This window comes from Harpia harpyja, chromosome 3 (genome assembly GCF_026419915.1).
Source record: "Harpia harpyja isolate bHarHar1 chromosome 3, bHarHar1 primary haplotype, whole genome shotgun sequence".
In the NCBI taxonomy this organism is placed as follows: domain Eukaryota; kingdom Metazoa; phylum Chordata; class Aves; order Accipitriformes; family Accipitridae; genus Harpia; species Harpia harpyja.
In genome coordinates this window covers 11,146,533-11,168,765 of record NC_068942.1, presented here as the reverse complement: position 1 = coordinate 11,168,765, position 22,233 = coordinate 11,146,533, and the positions used below count along the sequence as shown (strand labels likewise).

Here is a 22,233-nt window from a genome sequence, read left to right as displayed (position 1 = left end):
AGATTAATTCCCTTCAAAATGATTTGTAATTGTCATGATATTTTAAGACAATATCTTAAGACATCTTAAGACAGTTAATAGGATAACATTGCGTCATTACTAAGTACTTAGGCACAGACAGGTACGAGTGATGGGGACAAGGTGTGTGGTCTGCAGCGTAAAGAGAGCACTCCCCAGTTTAATTTCTATCTCATGGTTTCCTTTTCCAGTCAGTAGTTCTGCTGTGAACCAGTATCCCTGTATTGGTAAAGAGAACATGTAGGTACCTACAGAGCTTCTTCTTCCTCCTTTTAGTGCCTTATGCTCTCTTCAAAAGCTTGGTAATTTCTAAGTCTTCCTACCTGCTCTTCCTTTGCTTCGCTGTAAAATTAGTTATTATTTTCATTAGCTATATGAAAACATGCCAGACACATTACTGTAGACCAGGTAAACATACTCTGAGCATTTTTGACATAATTAGTTGTACTATTTAGTAGCCAAACATGTAAGAAATAATAAACTACTCAGTCTATCGTAAATATTCACACCAACATTTTTCCTGATTTAAAAATTCTTACCTCCACAGACAAGGCTCCTCTCCAAGTGCCTCCGACAATTGATGGGCCTTGCAAAATGTCTGGGAGGGTTTCATAACATGCCTAGCGTGTTGCAAGCACCCTTTTCCCCCTGGGCCCTCGGGGCTTTGAGCGAGTGGGTATGGTTACACAAACAAGCCCGGGTGAGGAAAGCAAGGGTGTGGGTTGACAATGCGTCAGCTCCTCTACGGTAACTGTCCACCCGCCTGCCCTTGCCCTACGGTGAGTTTCTCCGCAGTGAGCTGGGGCAAGCTGCTCCACATTTGGGCTGGAAGGAGAGAATTTGGCTGGGCAGTTAGGGCAGAGGAGGTGCAGCGCTGTGCCTTCACACCCCGGCTTGCCCCCGGGACCTTGCATGCATGCCCGTGCCTTCAGGCGGGAAGCGTACCACAGCGTTTCCCTGGAAAACTGCCCGATGCCATAAAGTAAAGCTTTTGGGAGGCTCTGGTGAGCTCAGCACATCAGCAGATTGTTGGGAGGATAGACCTTAAACTGCGAAGAAATTCAAAGACTGCCTCTTCTCACTCGTTTGGAAATCTGGAGTTGGCCATTTTTCAGCACGCCGTCTTCGGGTTGAAACTTTTCATGCTGCTTCTGTCAGCTCCAGCTATTGGTGTGAAATTGTGTCCTTTAAAAAAAGGTGTCTGAAGGAAACTGCTACTTCACCGTGCTCTGAAAGTAACGGCTTCCTGGCTACCGCGCCATGGGCCTGCCAGCACCCTGACGTCTAACGGTGTCTCAGGGACTGGTGGCCCATCAGGAGTGGGCCTGTGGGGGCAAGGTGTGAGGGTGCTCCGGGGGGGGCCCTGCCTCCATTGCTGGAGGGGAGCCAGCAGGTGCCTCCCAAGTGGACGTTGCTGGCTCACCTCGGGACCAGCATAGCCCCCTTCTGCAGCAGGACACAGGGGATGCTGAGGAAACGTCATGACTTCCCACCTAGGAAGTGTTTCCTCCCAGAGCTTCCTCCTTTTGGCATTTTGATGTGTGGGATCGGTGGCATGTTGTTTTCTGACATACGTTCATTACATAGCACTTGGGGTGCAGACGCTTGGCACCAGCCCAGCAGTGCCATCGCAAATGGTGGCCTCTCGCAGAGTGTTGATGTCACCTCAACATTTGACAGCTCTTCCATCCGCTTCCCAAGGTGTGCTGTTATTTTCCTCCTCCTTACCTAGACTTCTTACCCGGACTGCAGCCAAGCACCTTCCCGGTCTCCTGCCCATACTATGTCACTTGTTCCACTGCTCTGAGTCACTGAGTGGATAGTCCTTGGTCTACTGTTTCTCCCTAGAGCAGTCTTATAGAGGCCTCTAATATATACATTAGACAGGGTAGGGTGCAACAGGATCTCTCAGCGCTCGTTGAGCAGCTGGTTAACATGACTTTTGAATTCTCTCGTGTACAATGTGTGTGGAACCACCCCAAAAGTAGCCTCCATTGGTGGAGGCAGGAAATGAAAATGAAGATGGACAGCTCAAAGTCAGCTATGGCTTGGAGAAGGTAACCAGCTATTAAGAGTGATGCAGTTTCTTCCTTAGAAATAGGTAAATAAACAAAATAATTGCACATGTTTATTGGGATATGCGTTGAAATGTCAAAACATTTTCACCACAATTATGCAATAAACTGAACACCTCTATAAATATGCCTAAGGCTTTTCTGCCTCCTTATTTACTCTTTGGAAACTCTATATGGCAGTCAGTTATAAAACTAAATTTGCAACTAAAGCTGTATAAACAGAGCTAGATTTGGGACTTTGTGATGAGTCTGGAAAAGAAGCCTATGGGAAAGGGAGTTTTGATCCAACTGAAATGGAAAATATGCATATTTTAAGGACAAAACAAAACCAAAACTTTTTGAGATTTTTTTCTCTGCTGAAAGCAAAATATTTGGTGAGGGTATTTTCTGCCGAAAGATCTCTCAGTGTTTCAAACTGGGGTGAGTTCATCGGATGGCCACCAGCATAGTCAGGGGTTGCCTGTGAGGCTGCACTTGCCCTGTGAGGAGAAGATGGAGAATTGGAGCTTGTTCAGTCTGGGGGAAGAGGCAGTTCTGGGGGGTGATGAGGGGCCTGGAGGCCCCCCAGTACGTGTGTGGTGGTCACCAAGAAGACAGACCCAGACTCTTCACAGTGGTGCATGGTGGGAGGACAAGAGACAACAGGCAAAAACTGAGAAAGGAGGGATTCAGACTGGATGTAAGGGGAGACATTTTCACCATTGCCCAGAGAGGTTGTGATGTCTCCATCCTTGCATGTTTTCAAGAGTTGACTGGTTAAAGCCCCGAGCAATCTGGTGTGGTTCCATAGCTGACCCTGCTTCGGGCAGGACGTTGGACCAGAGATCTCCTGGGGTCCCTTCCAACCAGAATTGTCCTATGATCCTATGAAAAATACAGTCCAATTCTGAAATAAAAATATCAAAATACATAATTTTTTTAAAAGCTGGATTTTAACTAATTGCTGAATCATCTAAAGGACTAAATATATAAAATGTCATTTTTATCAACCTTTTTAATGAAACCATATCTTCAGAGAATTCTATATTCTTGCTACTTTGATTTTTCAGACAGTGAAATGAAAGAGATGGTATAAGTTGGTCAGTTTTTACTATTTTATTTCTGTCTTTGGAGCAGACTAGGTGAACTTTTCCATGTTCTTTGGATTCAGAATTTCAAAGTTGACCCTGCAGAATAAACATAAGCAAAATTAGGTCTGTTAAGCTTTAGGACTGACTTGCTAAAAATTAATGTGTTGTTTTAAAGATTGTATACGCTTTCATTGTGACAGCATCTTCCCAATAAATGACCTTCTGTTTTGAGAATTCAACTGTTTCTTTACTGAGACAGCTTCCAGAAGGAAGGTGAACAGAACATGTGATGTAATGTGGAACTATAAACCCCAGATGTTGTAATCTGCAGTGTCTGTAGCGGTAGAGTGACGTAAGATAACTAATTTTTCTGCCTTGTGGGTCTGATATGGTTATCCTGCTGAATATTGTATTCAGTTTTCGGTTGTTCTGTTATCGGGAAAAAGCTGTCAAATTAGAGTTTCAGGTAGCTAAAGCAGGTGGGATGAATTAATGTCTAATAAGAGGAGCAAGTAGTTTGGCTAAAATAAAGCAGTAAACTTTAGAAGTACTGGAGGCCCGGAACCACTACAACAGGAGAAAACAGCTTAGTGTGTTTTGTCGAGAAATACAGCAGATAGTAGATTAGACTTTATTTCACTAGGATATATTAATTGAACAATGTTTACTCTCCTTTCAGGTACTATGATATATCAGGCAGACGCTATACTATTCAAGAAGACCAAATACCATCAGTAATCTGTCCACACTCCTATGTTCTTCCAGCGATATCAATGTCTACTGCCTCATTACCAGCAGCACTTAGAAAGGTAAGAGAAAACTAAGTATGTGTGTTTACATAAAATATATATATACGTATATACACACACACTTACATATATCATAAAGAAGATGACTATTCTGAAAACAGAATTTAATACTAGGTATAATTGTAATCTTCCTTTAAAAGACCTGTGTTTGAAGTACTGGAAAATTTTCAAATTAATATCTTATACGGAAATAAGGAAGGTACATAATGACTATAGCTGGCATGAAGAGCCAACAAAGGAAATGGCTTGAGGAGATCTTCCACATGCTCTCACAAACCATATGTCTTTTTCCTTTTGTTCATAAAATATATATCAGCCAAAATAATACAGGAACAGCACCTACTCTTTTGCAGTTTCTCACTTAACCTGTACTGTTTTCTACGTTAAGTTTTATTCCAGAGAAGGAGAAATGTCTATGCATTTGTTTTCTAGTGTTCATTTAGCTCATGTAGTGTTACTCATTTGCTTGGCAGCAGTACTACTGCATGGAGGCAAGCTAGGGAAAATGCTAATTACTTCTGTTATAATGTGAGAACTTAATTTAAGATTGCAGACAAGGTTGTGTAATGCCATTCTTGTCTCTACTGTAATCTTTCCATGGAGAGAGAAATACTTTTTTTCCACATTAACAAAAGTACACAGCAGGCCAGTAATTGAAAAAGTTGCTTTTTTCTTCGTCGTGGAACTAATATTCATCTGAATATATTAGATGAGGGCTTAAAATATTCTGTCTTTAAAACAAATTTATTGTCTAGTCATCTCAAGCCAGCAAATCTCATCTACTAATTTCTATATGGAGCCTTTGGAAAAGACTCATTGGTCTTTAGTTGAATACACAAATAATATAAACCCCAAACATCCCTTGTGGTCTCACTCAGCATCTTAGTTCTGTTGATACTGTAGAAACATGCCTACAAAAAGAGCTCAGTTCTTCACAGCTACGAAACAGCAAAATGGTGCAGTACTGTGGTGGGGTGACATTTCTGTTTCAGTAAAGCTAGCTGGGGAATTAGCTTTCCAAAAGAAAAAATTGCTGTTCACCCTATTGCTGTCTTGGATGGACTTGTGTATTAACTCCTTGCAAGGACTTCTCCTAGAAAAGCAAGTACATGTTTGATTTTTTCAGTGGAAATTTAAGAATGGCAGAATTCAGCTGTTATTTAGTGAGCTCTTAGTTGGCATTTTGTTCTTCTTTTGGAATAAATTGTTCATACTTACAGCTAAGTTAAACTGTTGGGGTGTTATTCCTCTAACTTGGAACCAATCAAACCATTTGTACTAAGAACATTTAAAAGCCTTTAAATGAAGCATCTAAAAGAGTATCAGAGCAGGCCACTTCATTTTATACTTTGATGCATAACACAAAGGTCTGATTGTTAGATAAATCATAAAAATCAAGGAAATTGTGTGTGTGGGGGGGTGGGTATTGGGGGGTGTGGGTGTTGGGAGGTGTGGGTGTGAATTTGGCAGTTTCTTCTGTATTGGGATAATCTGCTAATGTGTGTAATAATATAGAGTCACCTGCTGATGATAGATGGTTTATGGGGATTGGGATTTAATGAAGCCCTGCCTTCCCTCAGCATTTCTTGCGGGAGAGCAGTAGAAAACGGTGCATGAAACAGAACATAAGATGTTTGCACCAGGCTCTGTTGCTGTTCTCGCTATGGAAATCTGTTCATAAGCCTTTCAAAGGTGAATGTACTAAGTAGAGTCTTGCAGACCAGTTTACACAGCCTAATTTGTATTATCCTCTGTTTTTGCCTAATTTAGGTTATTCCCTTTACCTTGGATAATTAAGAGCTGACTCCAACAATGACTAAAACAGTCAAGCTCTTCTGCATTCTTTTATTAATTAAACAGTCTTCTAAGAAACCTTGCTTATCAGTCTCTGGAGCTTGTTAACATTTGGTTTTGTTTTCTGGAAAAAAAAAAAGTAGTTTTATTTTGCTGCTTTCCCTTTCCTTTTTGTAGTAGTGATCATTAAATGATGGAGTTCACTTTCACCTAAATTCCCTTCCACTCTCAGCCAGTTTGTGCCTACTAGTCAGCAGAAGATCTAAAATAGCCACTCCCTTAATGGCTTTCTTCACCTTCTGAAGAAAAAGCTGTCCCCAGCATATTCCAAGAACTTGTTGGACTGTCTCTGTCTTGTATTTCTTTTCCAACAGAAAAAAAAAAATTAATTCCAAGAAGTAATTAAAGCCGTCAGGTTCTGTCCTTTTGGATGCTTCCCTTGCTTGATCAAAAAACAGTCTTCTCTCCACCCAATTAACTAATGTATAATAAACTTGTATCATATTATACCCTGTTTTTCCCCTTTCATCTTCTTCCAGGATTGTTTAACAAATCTTCATCTTAACCCATTTCTGTACTTCACAGCAACTGTTCTTGATACACATTGCAACTTTGTTTCTTTTTGTTTGACTTTCATAAATAGTGGTGGTAAAACAGCAGGAAATTAAAAAATGTTTAAAATAATTTGTTTGATAGTGTTGCTCAGTGAGTAAATGTTGTGTTGCCCAAATTATAACGCAAAAATATTTCCTCTCACTACATCATTTTAGGAAAAAAGCAACATCCTTCTATATCAATATTGCTTTCTCACCAAATACCTCTGATGCTGATTCAGATGTACTTCTAGTTCTGTACAAAGATTTCCACTTTTTTTCCCTTTGCAAGGCCGTCTGGCATTTATCACTTTGTTTTATTGTAAGCTTCTGATTTGAACAAATGAAAATGTCAGGTACATAACAATGAAAGAGAGATTTTAAAGTGCTCTTATCAAATATATAAATAGCATATGTTTATTAAACCACTGGAGGTAACTAGATTTATGAGAAATTAATAAATCATACAAATTTAAATATACATTTCATTTTCTTAACTCTTCTAGTCCTGTACTATTTAATGTGCAAAACATTTGTTTTATGAAAATGAAGGTTAGCAGTTTCTCTTTTGGTATTTTGGCAAATAGAAGTTCAGTAACACACTGTTAAATAATAAAAAAACCCAGAAGTAATTTCTAGATGTCAGTTCTGCAAAATACTCTGTTTCTGGGTTTCCAAAACTCAGCTTATTCCTTTTCCTTTTCTCAAATAATGTATTGCATTCCTGATTATATTTACACAATCCAGTTTTGCTCAGTGGAGCTAAAGAGAAGTAGTATTTGGTGTCTTTGAGTTTGTTTGCAAATGAAGGCAAAATAGCTTGATTAGATTCCTGTTTATATTTAGAATGTCTATGCAGATCCACATTGAAGATTATTTGACCTGTCATATAACCTATACTACATGAAGTAGATAGCTGTGGCCATAATTTTATGACTGTTTTTTTAGTTTCTTTAAGACTGTTTAATTAATGAAAAAATGTGGCCAGTGTTCTCACTATGAATGAAGAAACAACTTCCTGAATGTTTGATTCATTCTGTTCTCTTTGAATAAATAATAATTCCATTTGAGGACCAAATCACAGATTCATGTATATTTTGGAGTCACACAGCTTCAACAGTGACAAAATACTAATACCAATTGAGAAGGAGTCCTAACTGTGATATGGCAAACTCAAATGACCTTAAATTATGTAGTTAAAGACAAATAGGCTTTAAGCTGATAGGTTTCCATGTAGTTAAGCTGAAAGGCATTTATTCCTGTAGAGAACAATTTCAAATTTAAATTGGCTTCTGCTAATAGTAAAATGAGTGAATGAAAAGAAAGTTCTTAATCCTTCATTATTTATACATTTCCTGTGCACTAGGAATAATGATCACAAAAAATCTAGACTTTAAAATTCCATGTGAGATAGGTCTAAAGAGGTTTTTTCTAAGTCACGTCTATGTGCTCTAATGCTGTCACTCCTCTTATATTCAGGTGTTGATTAGTCATATTTTCAGACCTATAACCAGGTACCTGTCTAAAGGTTTCTCAGGATTCTCCATCTAGATAAGAGTTCTCACACCTACTTGCTACCTGAACACAGCCACTGCCTTTCACACAAAGATTCAGTCCTATGACATGAATATTTAATGAAGGAAACTGGGTGGAGTACTTCTTACACCCAGGTGTGGCTGTGGAAGCCCATTTTGATTCTCTGTCAAATTACTGGATTAAATGATTTTATTCTATCACTGCCTTTGCCGTATTCCTGAGACAGCAGATATGCAGATCCCTAATTCCTCCTGCTCTTTTAACTCATCTTTCAAGATGATAGCTCATCAAGGTCTAGGGTATTTTCAGCTTAGGATTCCTCATCTGCGGCTTTAATTTCATTTCTGCCTTGCTCAGAGAAATGTTAGCAAGACATCCAGCCCAGGTCCTCATACTGCTTCTCCTTACAGTGCTTTATTTTCTCAAGAAATAACAAAATCTAAAGTCTGTTTGGGATCCCATGGGGTTACAAAATCACCTCCCAGAATTATTTAAATTGTAGAAACAAAACATTTTATACTGCCATTTGATAAACTTGCAATACCAAGTGAATGAGAAAGCAGGTGAACCACTTTCCAAAGTAACAGACAACAAAATTATCAGTTTGTGGATAGGTGAGAGGAGCCTGCCCCGGGGAGAACAAGTCTTTGCCTTAAGGTTCACCACAATTTTTAATAGATAAGGCCTTCCAGTGGTTAACCGATCTCCTCCCAAAACTTGAGACCGAAAGAAGAGAAGGAATCATTCTCCAGCTTGGAATCAGAAAGCTAAACAAAACCTTGTAGCCAAAGTCCTATGAAGTGAGTCATGCAGGGGCTGAGAACATTTGCTGGTGTAGGTTTTCTCAAAGGAGGAAAAAACCCAACCAATTTCAGGAGAGCACTAACCTGCCTTGTGCGAAGACTGAAGGGGAAAAAGGAAGGGGAAATTACATGATGCTATAAGATTTTTTTCTTTTGAGGTGAATGGCAGGTGTAGCAAGGTAGTCATCTAAAAGGGGCCTAGGTAGGGCAGGGGGGTGGGCTTGTTCTTGGTTTTGTTTTGTTTTGTTTTAAAATCTGGATGGGTCCTCAACTGTTTGGAAGAGGTTATACCTTTCCAGCTAATTAAATGTTGCAGCGGGACAAAGTTTTATTGTATTACCTGAAAAAAAACCTGGAGAAAAGCTTGCACAGTGCTGTGCTGGACATCTGAATTCTTGCCAGAGTTTCTATCTGCTTAACTACACTTACGCTCAACTTCTGTATAATATAATGCCCTTTGATCTGTTGGGGGTTTGTTCTCCTCTTCAGTGTAACTATTGTGTTCTTTACCTGGTAAAATCACTGTCATTCCTCGTGTGGGAAATCCAGCAAGGGTCACTTGCGTTGGGTTTTGGCCTCACTGATAGCACGTGTTCAGCGCAGACAGTTCATTGCTACTGTCACCCTCCTCCCCCAAGTGTGACTTGTTTCCCCTGAAGTAAGGGTTGCACTTTGTACCTCCCTCCCAGGCTTAGCAAACTGAATCATTTTCCTTTCCTTTTTTCTTTCTTTTCTTCCTTTTTTTTTTTCCACCAGGAATTCCCCCCTTGTTACTAGACAGAGAGATTCAAAATCTCTTGATAATCCCCACAAAAAGCTGCCATTCACTTCCTCCCTTTTCGGTTAGTCATGCTTGTGCTCAATCCGGTAGGGCTACTTTTTAATCACATTGCTCCCCATTGTCATTCCTGCAGAGGACAGAGTAGCCTCCCATGTTTTAAATTTTAAAGCATAACTTTTAACCTCTTTAAATAGCCAGGTCTGCTTATGAGAGTCACCTACATGTCATGTGCCTCTAGTGCACTAATTTATGGGAAATCTGAAGAAATAAATTTCTTCAGTTTAGATCAATCAAAAAGTACAGCAATAGAGATTTTTATAGGGTGGAATATACATATGAATTTTATTTACATTTATATATATAGATGTATACAGATATATTTGTGTGGATAATGTATGTATGAATAACGTATGTATGGATAAAGTATGTATGAATTGAAGAAAGTTTGGGGGATGTTATCTGTAAACCATGGATTTGGGATTGCTGTCCTGATGTATTTGTATGAATTGAAGAGAACGGTATGTAGAGAGAATGGAAAAAGATAAACGTGATGAAGCATGGATCACGAGAGCTCTTTGACAACATTCAGAATAGCTACATTATTCATTGTCTGTATGGCTTCTAATAAGGATTTTAATAAGAAGTTATTGTGTTGGCCAACACAGTAATTCCTTCTTGTGGTTTAAAATGTCTAGGAAAATATGAGAATGTTGTAATAGTTTATCTAAGTTGCTTTTTTTCTTTTATCCTATCTACGCTATTTGTTCCTATTCTTGGGCTGCAACCATGCTGTGGTTTGGGCAAGAAAGTGATGTTAATAGGAGAAGAACACTGAAATCTTTACTTTGAAATTCATGGCGGGGGGGGGGGGGGGGAGGGTGGCAAGTAATCAAATTTTCAAACCAAACCAGTTGAGTAGGGTGGAGAGATGAGGGAAGGGAAAAAGAATGCCTCATTTTGTCCTGGCCCTGCCAGCATTTCTTACATGGTTGACAAAGGATTTAGACACTTAGCAAATATTTAATTTGCTCTGTCCTTGAAACTTTTAAAGTTTTTATAGGTTGTTTAGCTCTGAGTCATGCTATGTTTTGCAATAGTTTGAGATGATTAATACTGAAATATTCTTTCAGAATTATTTAGTTGATAAATATGCAATTCATAATTAAAAACACAACACCACCACAACCAATTAGAAGCAAACAGAATTTAAATCGTACTGAAATCATCATGGAGGCCAGAAAATACAGAACTGGGACAGAATTTAAATGCTGACCACTTAAGTCACAGTGATGACTCCCACAAACACTTGTGCTCCAAGAAGCCACTGTATCTTAAATTACTTGTCTACACATTTGGCGAGTAGTGTCATAAACCAGTAACATGAAATGATATGGTAAAATGTTAAAACCCACGAAGTACAGGGGGAATAACTGGAAGATAGCTTCAATTATAGTGCTTTCCATTGGGAGAATATTTAAGAGCATGGTCTACAGAGACATAATGACAGTGTAGACTACCATAAGTATGTTTGACAGAAAGGGATGCTCAGAATCATGGGAAGAAAGCAAAACTGGCCCCAGCATGTACAGATAGTCTTTGTGTAATACCACCTGCTAGCAAGAACCCACATGTAGGCCAGCTCTTCCTAAAGAAACAGTACTAAATAACAGCAGAGGACTGAACTATGTTTTTGTTATTCTTTCAGTTTTAATAACTTAAGGTGCTATCTTTTAATATAAATGTTTATCAACATTGACACTAAAAACTGTAGAAGTAGCAGAGCCCCCATACAAGTAATTTACTTTAAATAGCGCATGGGTACTGTTGGACCTGTAGGAATGCTGAATGAGAACACTGGGACAGCCATCCATAGTTGTAAGTCACTATTGACAATGCTTCTCAGGCTGACAGAACTTAGATATCATGTCTGCTTTAAAGAAAAAAAAAATGTGATCTGAATTTGTGTACATCAAGCACTTTTGCTTTTGGGCTGTAATATTGCACGTCCATTGCTTTATCTGTATCTGTTCTTTGTCAAGGCCTCGATAGGAGGAGAGAGAGGGGACGAGGGATACTGAAGAAGAGAGACCGAAAAGATTGCACCAAAGCAAGCCAAAAAAACCAAAGCAAGCCAAAACACCAAAGCAAGAACAATTAATTGTTTATAGATTAAATTCACAGCATGTAGGAAAGAAAGCAAACCCAAAAATGTAAGTAGGAGTATTCAGAAGACAGAATAAGCTGTTTCTGTCATTTAAATTATTTCAGTTACCTGATACCAGGTTTATGCTTTTCTAGGATTCTACTGTAAGTCTGGTTTATTTTATGTCTCTGGTTAAAGAACTACAGTTCTGGTAACTGCATCCCCAGAAGAATGTGCCATTCATCATAGAATTTGCTTTCTAACATGATTGATCTGTCTACCTTTGGTTAAGCATCATTCTGCCCAGATTTCCCAGGACACAGCAAACATCCGTAGCGTTGCAGTAGAGATGCTCTGGATACAAAACTGTGCTTCTTTCATAGAAGAAAATGCCAGGTGCCCTCAATTCAGCCGCATTTGTTAATAACGAAGACGGAAGAATCCAGCAGCTAGTTATACATGCACAGTTGCACTTACTGTGTAGGCAGAGACCAAAATTCTGAGAAGTCCCAATGTCAAAAAGCTTGGACATCAGGTCCGCTATAAAACTATCTGGTTATTATGATTTGGCTTTGTAATGCAGCTCACAGAAGACCTGCTCATCCTTTTATCTTCCAAAAAGTCTGCAAATTTATGGCTAATGACAGCACAAGAGAGGTTCTCAGTTATCCATGACAGAACCTCTCTGAGTATTGCTCAAGAAAATTACTTCTCTTAATAAAATACCATTCTGCTGACTAGACTGATGGCATCATTGCTATTTCCTTGTCAGTCTACTTTTTTCCATAGTCCCAGCTCATTATTCTTCTTATCCCCATTTGAACCACAGTTTCATTTCAGTATTAACTTAAAAAGGGTTTCATTTTGCTATCTCCAACCTGGCTTAAGACACCAACTTTCTTATTTCCTAAAAATAACATCTAGGTTATGTCCTGTTCTTATGGCTGGTTCAGAGAGCCCTTGAAAACATCTTTCTCTCTTGTATTTCTGCTGCTTTTTGGTGAGGGGTTTAGCACGAGAGTGTTTAAGCTGTAGGTGTACAGGACTACAGCTGACAGCTAACATGGGCCTTGGAGAAGTACAAAGGACAGGAGGGAAGATGGCATGGAGTTACTTAGCATTTTCATAGAAGGAACATAGCTCCAGGAATATTGGTGCAAGAGATACCTGTCTTGTAGTCTTAACACATTGGCATTCAAGATGGCAATGGATGTACCGAGTCAAGAAGGTTCCCTCCACCCCTTTAGAATATAAATAATTTTGAGGCAGAGTGGGAATACCAGTAAATTCTTTTTCTGATAGACATCTTTCAAGTACTTACAAAGCTTATTGAGGAAATTGTTGGGATTTTTTACATGCAGTTTAAAAAGAACCCAAACCGTAACATGTATCAGACAGCTTAACATTTATTTACTCTTGGCTGGCAGCTTAAGACAGATGTCACTTGGAGAACTCTCCTTCCAAGCAGTTCAACACATCCACCTTGATGCAGGAGATTTATAAAAAGGCTATATCCAACTTTACATTGGACTTGCATCCTGCATAGTCTTCATGTTGAGCTATGTTTGGAATTGAATTTCATCTTAAGTTTTTGCATGCTCCATGTAACACTGTGAACAAATTTAGAGGATGCAATGGCTGAAAATGTGTTTCTGTTTGGGAGGGTTAGTGATGGCTTAAAATACAGTCACAAGAGCAATGGTCCAGGAATGTGATAGTGCTGAGGTCTTCAGGGCTGGATTGCTGAATAATCTACTGTCCCCCAAGCAGTGACAAAATAAAAGGTCTATCAAACTGGCACAATACTGCACTTTGCACGAGTGAGATAATGTGGATAGCCATATACTCAGCGTGGCATTGCTCGGGGAAGGCAATGGACCATTCATGCATTGCAAAGTGTTAAGGAGGTCTGTCGTCAATGATCCAGCATGGACACTATGTAGTGAGTCTGGTAATGGTGACATGGGAGTGTGCACCAGGCAGTCCAATATTATCAGTGGCCATCCTTTATCTGCCCCACCTTTGTGTATCATCATGCCAAACATCTAGCTACATAGCATTTCAGCATTTCACTGGTGTTGCTCATGCTAGTATGTCACTATTTCTTAGGATGACACCAGGCACTATACTGCCTTCTTCCCAAAGGGCATACTCCTCCCTTCTCTTTCCCTTGGTGAGTACAGTCCTGTGAAGTTGCTCTTTGAATCACCAGGGGTTTGCTTCTGGCCTCCACGGTAGGCTACTGTGCAGTGATCTGTGTGGAGAGCTGTAGACTGTTTTGCATCATTCTTTTCTTGTACCACTTCCACACTTGTGCAATGCGTTGGAATGGTTTTCAGGACCTTGGCAGCTAGCTGTGCTTTCTCCTTGGGTGTGACCCTATTTCCATTTTGCCATGCTACGTGACCAGGTAGCTCAGCATATGCACAGTACACCTGTGCACCCTCAGATCTGAGAAGGTTGCGACACAAAGCTTTTAGTAATAGTTCATTCCTCCTGACCAGGCTTTTGCCACTTTATACACTATATAAAGCATATGACAATTAAGAATGTGTATATATATATACATATATGTGTAATTTATTGCTCTGTAGTTCCAGCTGCAGTGTAATAATGGGTTTGCAAAGGGTAGTCATGAAAAACTTCATCTTTCTAGTTTTGTTCTCTTGAGAACTGAATTATAGTGAATAAGCTGGAATGCTCCTTCACTCATCCCTTTAAAACAAGCACTCGATCTGCCATGGCTCAAGATCTACAAAAGCAAAGCATGATCCCCTTTAATAAAGAATTGCCTAAACTACTGTTTGAGTAAGATTTAGAGATTCTAAAAGAAATCTACCATTCCTACAGACTAGCATTGTTCATACAATTTTCAAAATCACAGTGGGTAACATTTCAACAGGTAAGTTTTGAGTTTGTTGTGGTTGCAAACAATAGCTAAGGATTTAAATAGAATATAATGTTTTGTTCTACAAACATTGCTTTTTTATAATGGGACTTGATATCGTAATTTCCTCTAAATTATACCTTATGACGTGCAAATAAAAATACAGCCTCTTTTCCTCTCCCATCTTTACAATTCCCCTCCTCTTTTTTTTTTTTTTCTTTTCATTTTACCAATTTGATTTCTAGAGTATATTTGCTGGAAAAGTGAGTAATTGTCTAGAAGGAAAATAGGGATTGAAAAGTGTAGCTTTTGAAAAGTCTGAAAAATCTGAACAAACTACACTGTAAAAGTTTAGCAACCAGGATTTAGATAAAAAGAACATCAAGATCTGTTTACTTTTTTGTATTTCATCTAGAGAAACTTGTGATTTTAGAAGGCTTATCAGTGGTAATTCTGGATATTCCCCTTCCCCCTTCTCCAGGGGAGTTTTGATTGTTTTGCTTCTGGGAATGCTGAAGGTATGTTTTTTCTTTGGCATGTAAGACTTAATTTTTATCAGATCAATTTCTGACTCTTGGACCTGAAAAAGAAAACCACTTTCCAAACATGCAAAAGGTATAGACAGTTTGTGAGGGTTTTTTTCTAAGTGGCCACCCAGTGAAACAGAAGCTCACCCTGCTTCTTGCTGGCTGCTGTTCAGAGCCTTGTGCGCAGCTGGGAAACTGAAGAGACTTGTCAGGTTCATCATGCAGCTGGCTTGGAAAGCCTGAGTTGCAGCAGAGACAAAAGACAGGAGTCACTTCTAGACGAAAGGGTTAGGTAGCTAGAGGAAAACCATACAGAGTGGCAGAGATTTGTCTTCCCACCCCCTTCCCACCAGGTGCCAAGAAGGCGTGGGAGGGAAGTGGTAGAGTAGGAACGCGAGAGGAGACACACGCCTGCCTTCTATGTGCAGGAAGCAGTTGTCATCTACCAGGTTTTAATGGTAGACAACCAGTTCCGTCCTATATTCTGAAGCACTGACAAATAATGCAGTACACTTAAGCAAAGTGAGTTGCTAATGGAGTGTTTTTAACAGATTTTATTTAGAAAGGATTTAAAATAGTTTAAGCCCAACACTAGAACTGTTGTAGTTAAAACTGTGCTTGGTTAATCATGATGCTTTTAAGGGTTAGCTTTAAAAGTACCTTTGTAATGTCTCTTGTTCTAAGCCACAGACACCAAAGCCAATCCTAGAATATGTTGGGTTGGCCTTTGCCCAAAGTAAAGTCTTATTCAGAAATTCAAGTGCAGAATCAATAATCCTGTGTATTTCTTGACATTTCCTGGAAATGCTGATATTTCTGAACAGTATAGCTTCATCCAGTTTGATCCAGTTCCCTGTTGCATTATTGTTAATCAACAAAATAAGTGTTTAGAAGTAAGACCTGAATTTTTTTTAAGAATGCCAGGTAGGAATTTGAACTTTCATCCAATTATCCACCAGTAACAGTAGTGAGATTTAAATGCTGTTGTAGTTATATCTCTTTAGCAGCTAACATTTGGTAGTTGGGGTGCACAGTAGGATAATGCAACATGTCTGTAATAATGTATCTGTAATAGCAGGAAAACATACATCTCCCCTTTTCTTCAGAAGTAATAATGTATCTGTTCTCTGGACAGACATGTATTGTTTATTTTAATGTTTTATATGCTAATTAGCTCTGTTCGGAGCATAAAATAAACACACCTAAGAATATAAATGCATTTCATTAAAACATTTTCTCTTAGAAGTTTCTCTTGCTTAATGGTAAATATTAGGCGATACTGATGTAATCGTGGGATTAAGAGCAAAGAGTTTGCAAGACTATTCCACTTGATTTAATTTATGCCCACTGCACTGCAGGGAACCAATGGGTCTTGAGTCATTCCTATCTTCTCTGTTCTGGTTTTACAAAGTTTATTCTAATTAATAACAAGGCAATTCTCTGTAATAATTATTATAATAAGCCTTAGGTGAACACTGTTATTTAGAATAAATGCTAAATTATAACATTGTAATTCAAATGTAAAATGAGATGTCCAGCCATTTTTATAAAGTCAGGATAAGGTATTTTAGTAATAATAGTTCCTTGTGCTTAATACTCTTCATCTGTACATGATGAAAAATCTGTACATCAAAGAAGTTATCAAGGGGTATAAACACTTCATTATACATTTTACAGAAGGGCTCTTTGAAGCTCTTTGGACTATCAAGCCCAAATTTTCCAAAGCAGCTGATATGTTGGCTGCCTTCATGTTGGGGGGTTGACTTGAGACACATTTCAGTTGAAAGGTTCTGTTTGTTTAAAGGTACCAAATGGTACCTTGGCATAATGTGTAATAGAAGTTACATTGCGTGATTTTTATCTATTTAATGAGAATTTCTGTGGAGAAAAGAGATTCTATTAATTTCATGTTTAAATACACTTTGATTAAATATTGTCATTTTTCATCCTACTAAGTGGTTTTCAGAGTCATAAACATACAGTAATTTTTTCCTGTTTCAGGACCATCACATCAACTTCCCAAAGCAAGCATGTCAAACATGCAGTTCACTTTGTTGTTTATGAAATTTGGCTTTGGTCAGATTAGCAGTCCAATTTGCAGCTTGTTTACTGTCTTTATTCTTTTGCAGTTTTACAGTCTCACATTAACAACACAGTGCTCAGAAGGATGGCTTTCTGCCTCTGTATGCCTGTGACAGCCTATCTTCTACTGTGCCTGATCTGGGGAAAGTCCTCATGTTGCCAGCAAAAGGCTTTTAGTTTTTCCATTTATAGTTTCAGACTATCTGCTTTACCCAATGAAAAGAATCCTAGTTTTCTAAATTACATTAACAAGTTACTTTTAGGTATCTAGAACTAGAGCTGCTGAAGGACTAAAACACTTAGGTGATTTAGTTAGTTAAACTAACTCCTAGGCATATTTTCCCTAGACTGAATTAAAACTGCAGGTAAGGACCTAGGTTTCCTACCTAGTGCAAGCAGAGAGTGAGGCAATCTACATCCTTCATCTGCTGAGCACTTACAGCTAGCTAACAAGAAAGACTGGGCACAGGAGCGTATTAGAAATCCTGCCTTGCTCTTGAGCTATATGTATGCAGAATCATGTAGAGATGCCCAAGCTAGCCCAGGAGGAGCCAGCTTAGTTAGCCAGCACAGAGTAGCCACATCAGTGCCGTGTTTGGCAAAGACTAATAATATATGTGGCTCCTTAGGATTATTTCCTCTTTGTCCCATAATCATTTAATGTTAAAATGTATAAATAGTCTTGAGGAGACGGATTACAGTATCTGGAATGAGATCCAAGGATTACAATGAGTCTGACAGTTTTAATACAATTTCCACAGTCTGATTTCAAAGGTGTTTTCAGTGTGCATAATTTCTCTTCTGGGAATATATATCAGTTTTACTGTATCTAAGTGCTTAGCAAAGAAATAAACCCAGATTGCTACTTAAAATATTTTTTCTTAGATGAGAACAATGCATAATGGAAAACACAATGAGTTGTCACTTGTGCATTTTTAGCTGACCTAACCAGCAGTTTGTGTTTGACTGTAAGCTCAGTAGTATTAGTGAAAACTATCAGTCTTTGTCATAGTACCTGATTTTGGGTTGCTCTGGGAATTTACTGATGCTTTTATGAAATTCTTGCATGTGCTCTGAAATGCTGCAAGACTTTTTCAAATGTCATATACTTTGAAGACTGTGGAGCTCCTACTGACAGCAACAATTTTGCGTGAAAGCAAGGGGAAGAGATCATGATTGATGGTGCCTAAGAGTGAGCTGATTTCCAGAGATTTATAGCTTAGTCTGTCATACAGACACTTTTAGATGTGCAGCAAAAGAATCCTATTTCTTATCTCCAGTAATTATACATAAATACTTAAACTAAAAGGAATTGGGAAGTGTTACAGTGAGCTATAGACCTAAATTAGACAACTTATGTTAAATCTATACTTCCAATATACACCATTTAGAGTTAGTGACAGGACACTGTACACTCTCACAAAACAGAAGAGACCTACAAACCTAGAAGAAAGAGACCTAGTAAATGCAAAACCACTTATGTAACAGATTCTTTATCATTCTGAATTGCGTTCAGAATTGGAAAAAGGAAAGGTGTTATATTTATTAGTTGTGGCTTCTGGTTAGGTAGACCTAAAAGACTTCCAAGCCCCTCTATTTCCCTCCAAAATGGTTTTGTCATTTATCCTCTATTGCTCAACACAAACAGTACTTTCAAGTTCCTGTCTCTTAGAACAAAACACAGATAATATATGTTTATTTTTGCTTTTTGCTTCAAAAGAGGTGATGTCTCGCTGAATCTTTACACTGAGATTACCTAGTGATACAGCTCTGACCCAGCAAGACTCGAAATCTCAAAGGCAAAGATGTGAGGCTAACTCATATCAAACTTTCTCACTTTCTCTTACACTGAAACACAAAGAGTTACAAGTACAATAATATATGTTAATGCTATTTTTTGCATACAATTTTATTTCTGGAAGTCTTCCAAGTTCAGGAGAGTTTAAATATTCTCTCAGTTCTTCAGTGTTGAATGATCCCTGTTCCTACTTTTGGTGCTGCTTGTGTTCTGCTTTTTCAAATTGCTTTTTAGTATCATTTTTCCACGACTTGCTAGAAAAATACAGATTTAATATACCAACTCAGGAAGCCGAAGAACCAAGGATGCCTGCATAAATCAATCTCTTGCTGAATAAAGGCACGAGGATTTTTTTTTTCTTTAGCCATCTTAAATGTGGGTCAGAAAACACTAATCAAGTTTGTGAGAACCAACGTGTGTGGTGTATTTTTTCCTACTGTTGCATATCTACGTCCTAGTATTGCATGTTAATTAATGCACGTAAGGCATTTGCCCAACACTAACTTCAGAGTTCTTTGCAACAGGTTCTCTGCTTCTGTAGAGGTGCTTTCTGAAGGACTTGCTGCCACCCTTCTGCAGCCCTTTCTCCTATCCTCTAATTGAGTCCCTTTCATAGTTATAATTTGTGTGCCAAATGACTTATCAGTTGGAAAGGCTCAAGTCAGATACTACTTCCTTTTTTGCTTGTTTTTAACTGAGTGCTGCCAGAAGAAAGAAGGGGTTAAAGCGTGGGAGGATTGCAAAGAAAAAGGGTTTGGTTAATGACACACAGGACTGCATCTCACACACCATAGTTTGTTTATTCTTCTGTAAACAGCAAAAAGAATTATCATCATCATGGTAAGGCAAACAGCAGTCTCTTTTTTTTTCCCTCTTTAAACCCCACCAGAAATCTTTGGGTTAATACATGATTAATACTTTAAAATGATAAAATCAACGGATCTCCATTAGTTTTATAGAGCGTCTCTTTAACTGACAGATGCTGCTGTTGACAGAAGGGGAGGGGGTAAAGATTTTAGTATATGGAAATAACTAGCTCTGGGGAAGAGGAGATGGGAGCAGGCATGCCTTTTCTGACATGCCTGTTCTTTTTTATCAACCTCCTTCCCTAAATACTCATGTAAGGATCTGTTCAATTTTTATTTATGCTTCTTGGTCTTTCCTGAGCTTTTTCGAAAGATTTCTATTTATTTGATTTTGCATGATTTGCTTCTTTCAGTTTTGCTGGGGTTTTTTGATACATCTAATATCTAAATCTCTGTGTTTGGCACCTAAGAAATAATATGGGATTTACACTTATATCTGTGCTTCTTGAACTGATTATTTCTTTTCAAAAATTCAGTTAAACATGCAGGCTTAGTATTCTCATTAGTCTATATGCTGTTGCAAAATGGTCAATTTTCGGTGTACGTTTGAACTAAAAATTTAGTTTTACAGTGAAAAAATAAATTGGAAGCAGATAGGTCCTGTTCTCTTGAAGACATGAACTGCTTTGCTAAAATATTGTTAGAAGAAAATAGAAAATATAAACAGTGTGTGGAAAAATATGACTATTAAGAAAACTTATGATTGTTTCACTTCACTCTGCTCAACAGTCTTACATTTATTGCTCCTTGGTTATTCAGTTAAATTCCCCAATCTAGATAGCTACATTCCCTTTATACAGAGCTCAGGTAAAGCTGAGTTTTTTTAAAATCCAGCCTTTGCTGTTTATATCCTCTGTAAGTGTAGCAGGCAAAGGGCTGGAAGAAGCAGGGAGTAAATTCCGTGCTCGAGTGGACCTGTTAAATTTAAAGTGTATTTCTTTCTCTGCCTCTGAAGAGGACACTGTCAACGTGGAATCTGAGATATTTAAAAGAAATGCTAAAAAAGTTTAACGTGCATATGCCAAACTCTTGGTATTCAGAAGGCGGCAGTGTGTGGGTTAATGTAATGTCGGTTGTACTTTTCATAATAGTAACCCCTCTTTTGTGGCTTTGTGAAGGGTCAGCATAAACAAGGAAAAATTATTATAGTGAATTGAAGTAATTCAAATCTAGTTGACTGACAGCAAGGTAACTGGTTAAGTTTAGAAATTATTTAGGTTAACTTGAAATATAATTGCTTTTTTTTCCCCTCAGTGAATCACAAAAACCCCTGTTTCAGGTCAAATGCTTTGTATAATTTTTTCCCATGCTTTTTTATTTAAAAACACAAGCAAAAGCAGCAAGCCTTTATTTCCGTCTACAACTCCTCCCCCCCCCCCCCCCCCCCCCCGCCAGTAGTTAGGGCACTCACCTGTAGGAGAAGCAGTATGAAATCTTCTCTCTCTAGGACTTGAAACAGGGACTTGAGTGGGTCTTGTGCTTCTCAGACTTTCCTCTCTTAGCTTTGATTTGTACATCCTTCCTTCTAGTTTTCCTACTAATAATTTTACAGCACATTGTGCCAGCAATACTCCAGATGAATTTTCAGCCTAACAAAGCCTGGCACTGCTAGTGCTGAATATTTGAGTCTCAGTCGCTGCAGAATGCTAGAGCCTGAAGAGTAGTAGTTTATTTATTTAAATGTTTTTGGCTAATGCACTTTTTGGGATATCACATGACTGCTAGAACTCTGAGGCTTTCTGTTTCTCATGGTTGTGTGAACTCCGATACTGTGATTTAAAGATGCCCAAAGTTACTGGTGTTCCAGAGTGACCTTAGAAGGGTCCTACATTATAAGAATTGTTCAAGGTAGAAGGGTCTCAGAGGTTTCCGTGTTACTTGAAATCCAATTATTTATGACCTTCTAGTGAATGATAAAGCTCAAACTTACTCTTCACTAAATATTGTTTGTTGCTTTTTTTCCCCTCTGAAGGTGAATATGTGCTAGCAAATAAATGTTTAAATTACAGAACCGTCCACACTACATATTACCACCTATTAGTTACCACAAAGTTGCTAATGACTAGTAAAAATACTACTTTTTCCTATAATGTGCGCTCTAAGAAGTGTTTTCAGTCATGTTCAACTGACTCAGATGAACTAATCTAAGAAAATAACATCCAATTGATCCCTTGAGACACAGCCTGAAGTTCTGATTCAACAAATCACAGTTGCTTATGCTTTCTCTCCACTGGAGACCAGCAAAGCACATGTTTAATTACATTGTTAAATTAGGGGTTTGGCTGTGGCATCTTACGTTACCTAATGAGAAAAAAACCCAGCCAAAAACAGAGGAAATATTTTAATGCTAACATAAACAGGTATGAATATAAATACAAACAAGATTTACATTTCTTGGTTAAGAAGGCGGCGTTTTGCTTTCAGATTAGACACCGCTTTAAAGATTCACGC

The 22,233-nt window shown here is 38.4% G+C and overlaps 1 protein-coding gene and 1 long non-coding RNA gene across 4 annotated transcripts in view; one reads left to right on the top strand and one right to left on the bottom strand.

Moving 5' to 3' along the window:
- Positions 1 to 3,124: 3,124 nt before the first annotated feature.
- On the bottom strand, positions 3,125 to 21,454 carry LOC128139265 (uncharacterized). The gene is made up of 3 exons (XR_008234294.1): positions 21,194 to 21,454; positions 15,184 to 15,275; positions 3,125 to 3,259 (listed from the first exon to the last, which is right to left on the bottom strand). It is a non-coding gene; the product is annotated as an uncharacterized LOC128139265 (long non-coding RNA).
- Positions 3,853 to 22,233, top strand: part of CRYBG1 (crystallin beta-gamma domain containing 1) — a 68,897-nt gene continuing 50,516 nt past the window's right edge. For 2 of the 3 annotated variants that reach the window (XM_052781395.1, XM_052781397.1), the window contains exon 1: positions 3,853 to 3,972. In XM_052781395.1, the coding sequence (XP_052637355.1) occupies positions 3,937 to 3,972 (36 nt within the window). In that variant the 5' untranslated portion in view covers positions 3,853 to 3,936. Of the gene's footprint in view, positions 3,973 to 19,560; positions 19,757 to 22,233 lie in introns of those variants that run through there. The other variant, XM_052781396.1, reaches the window with a different exon arrangement.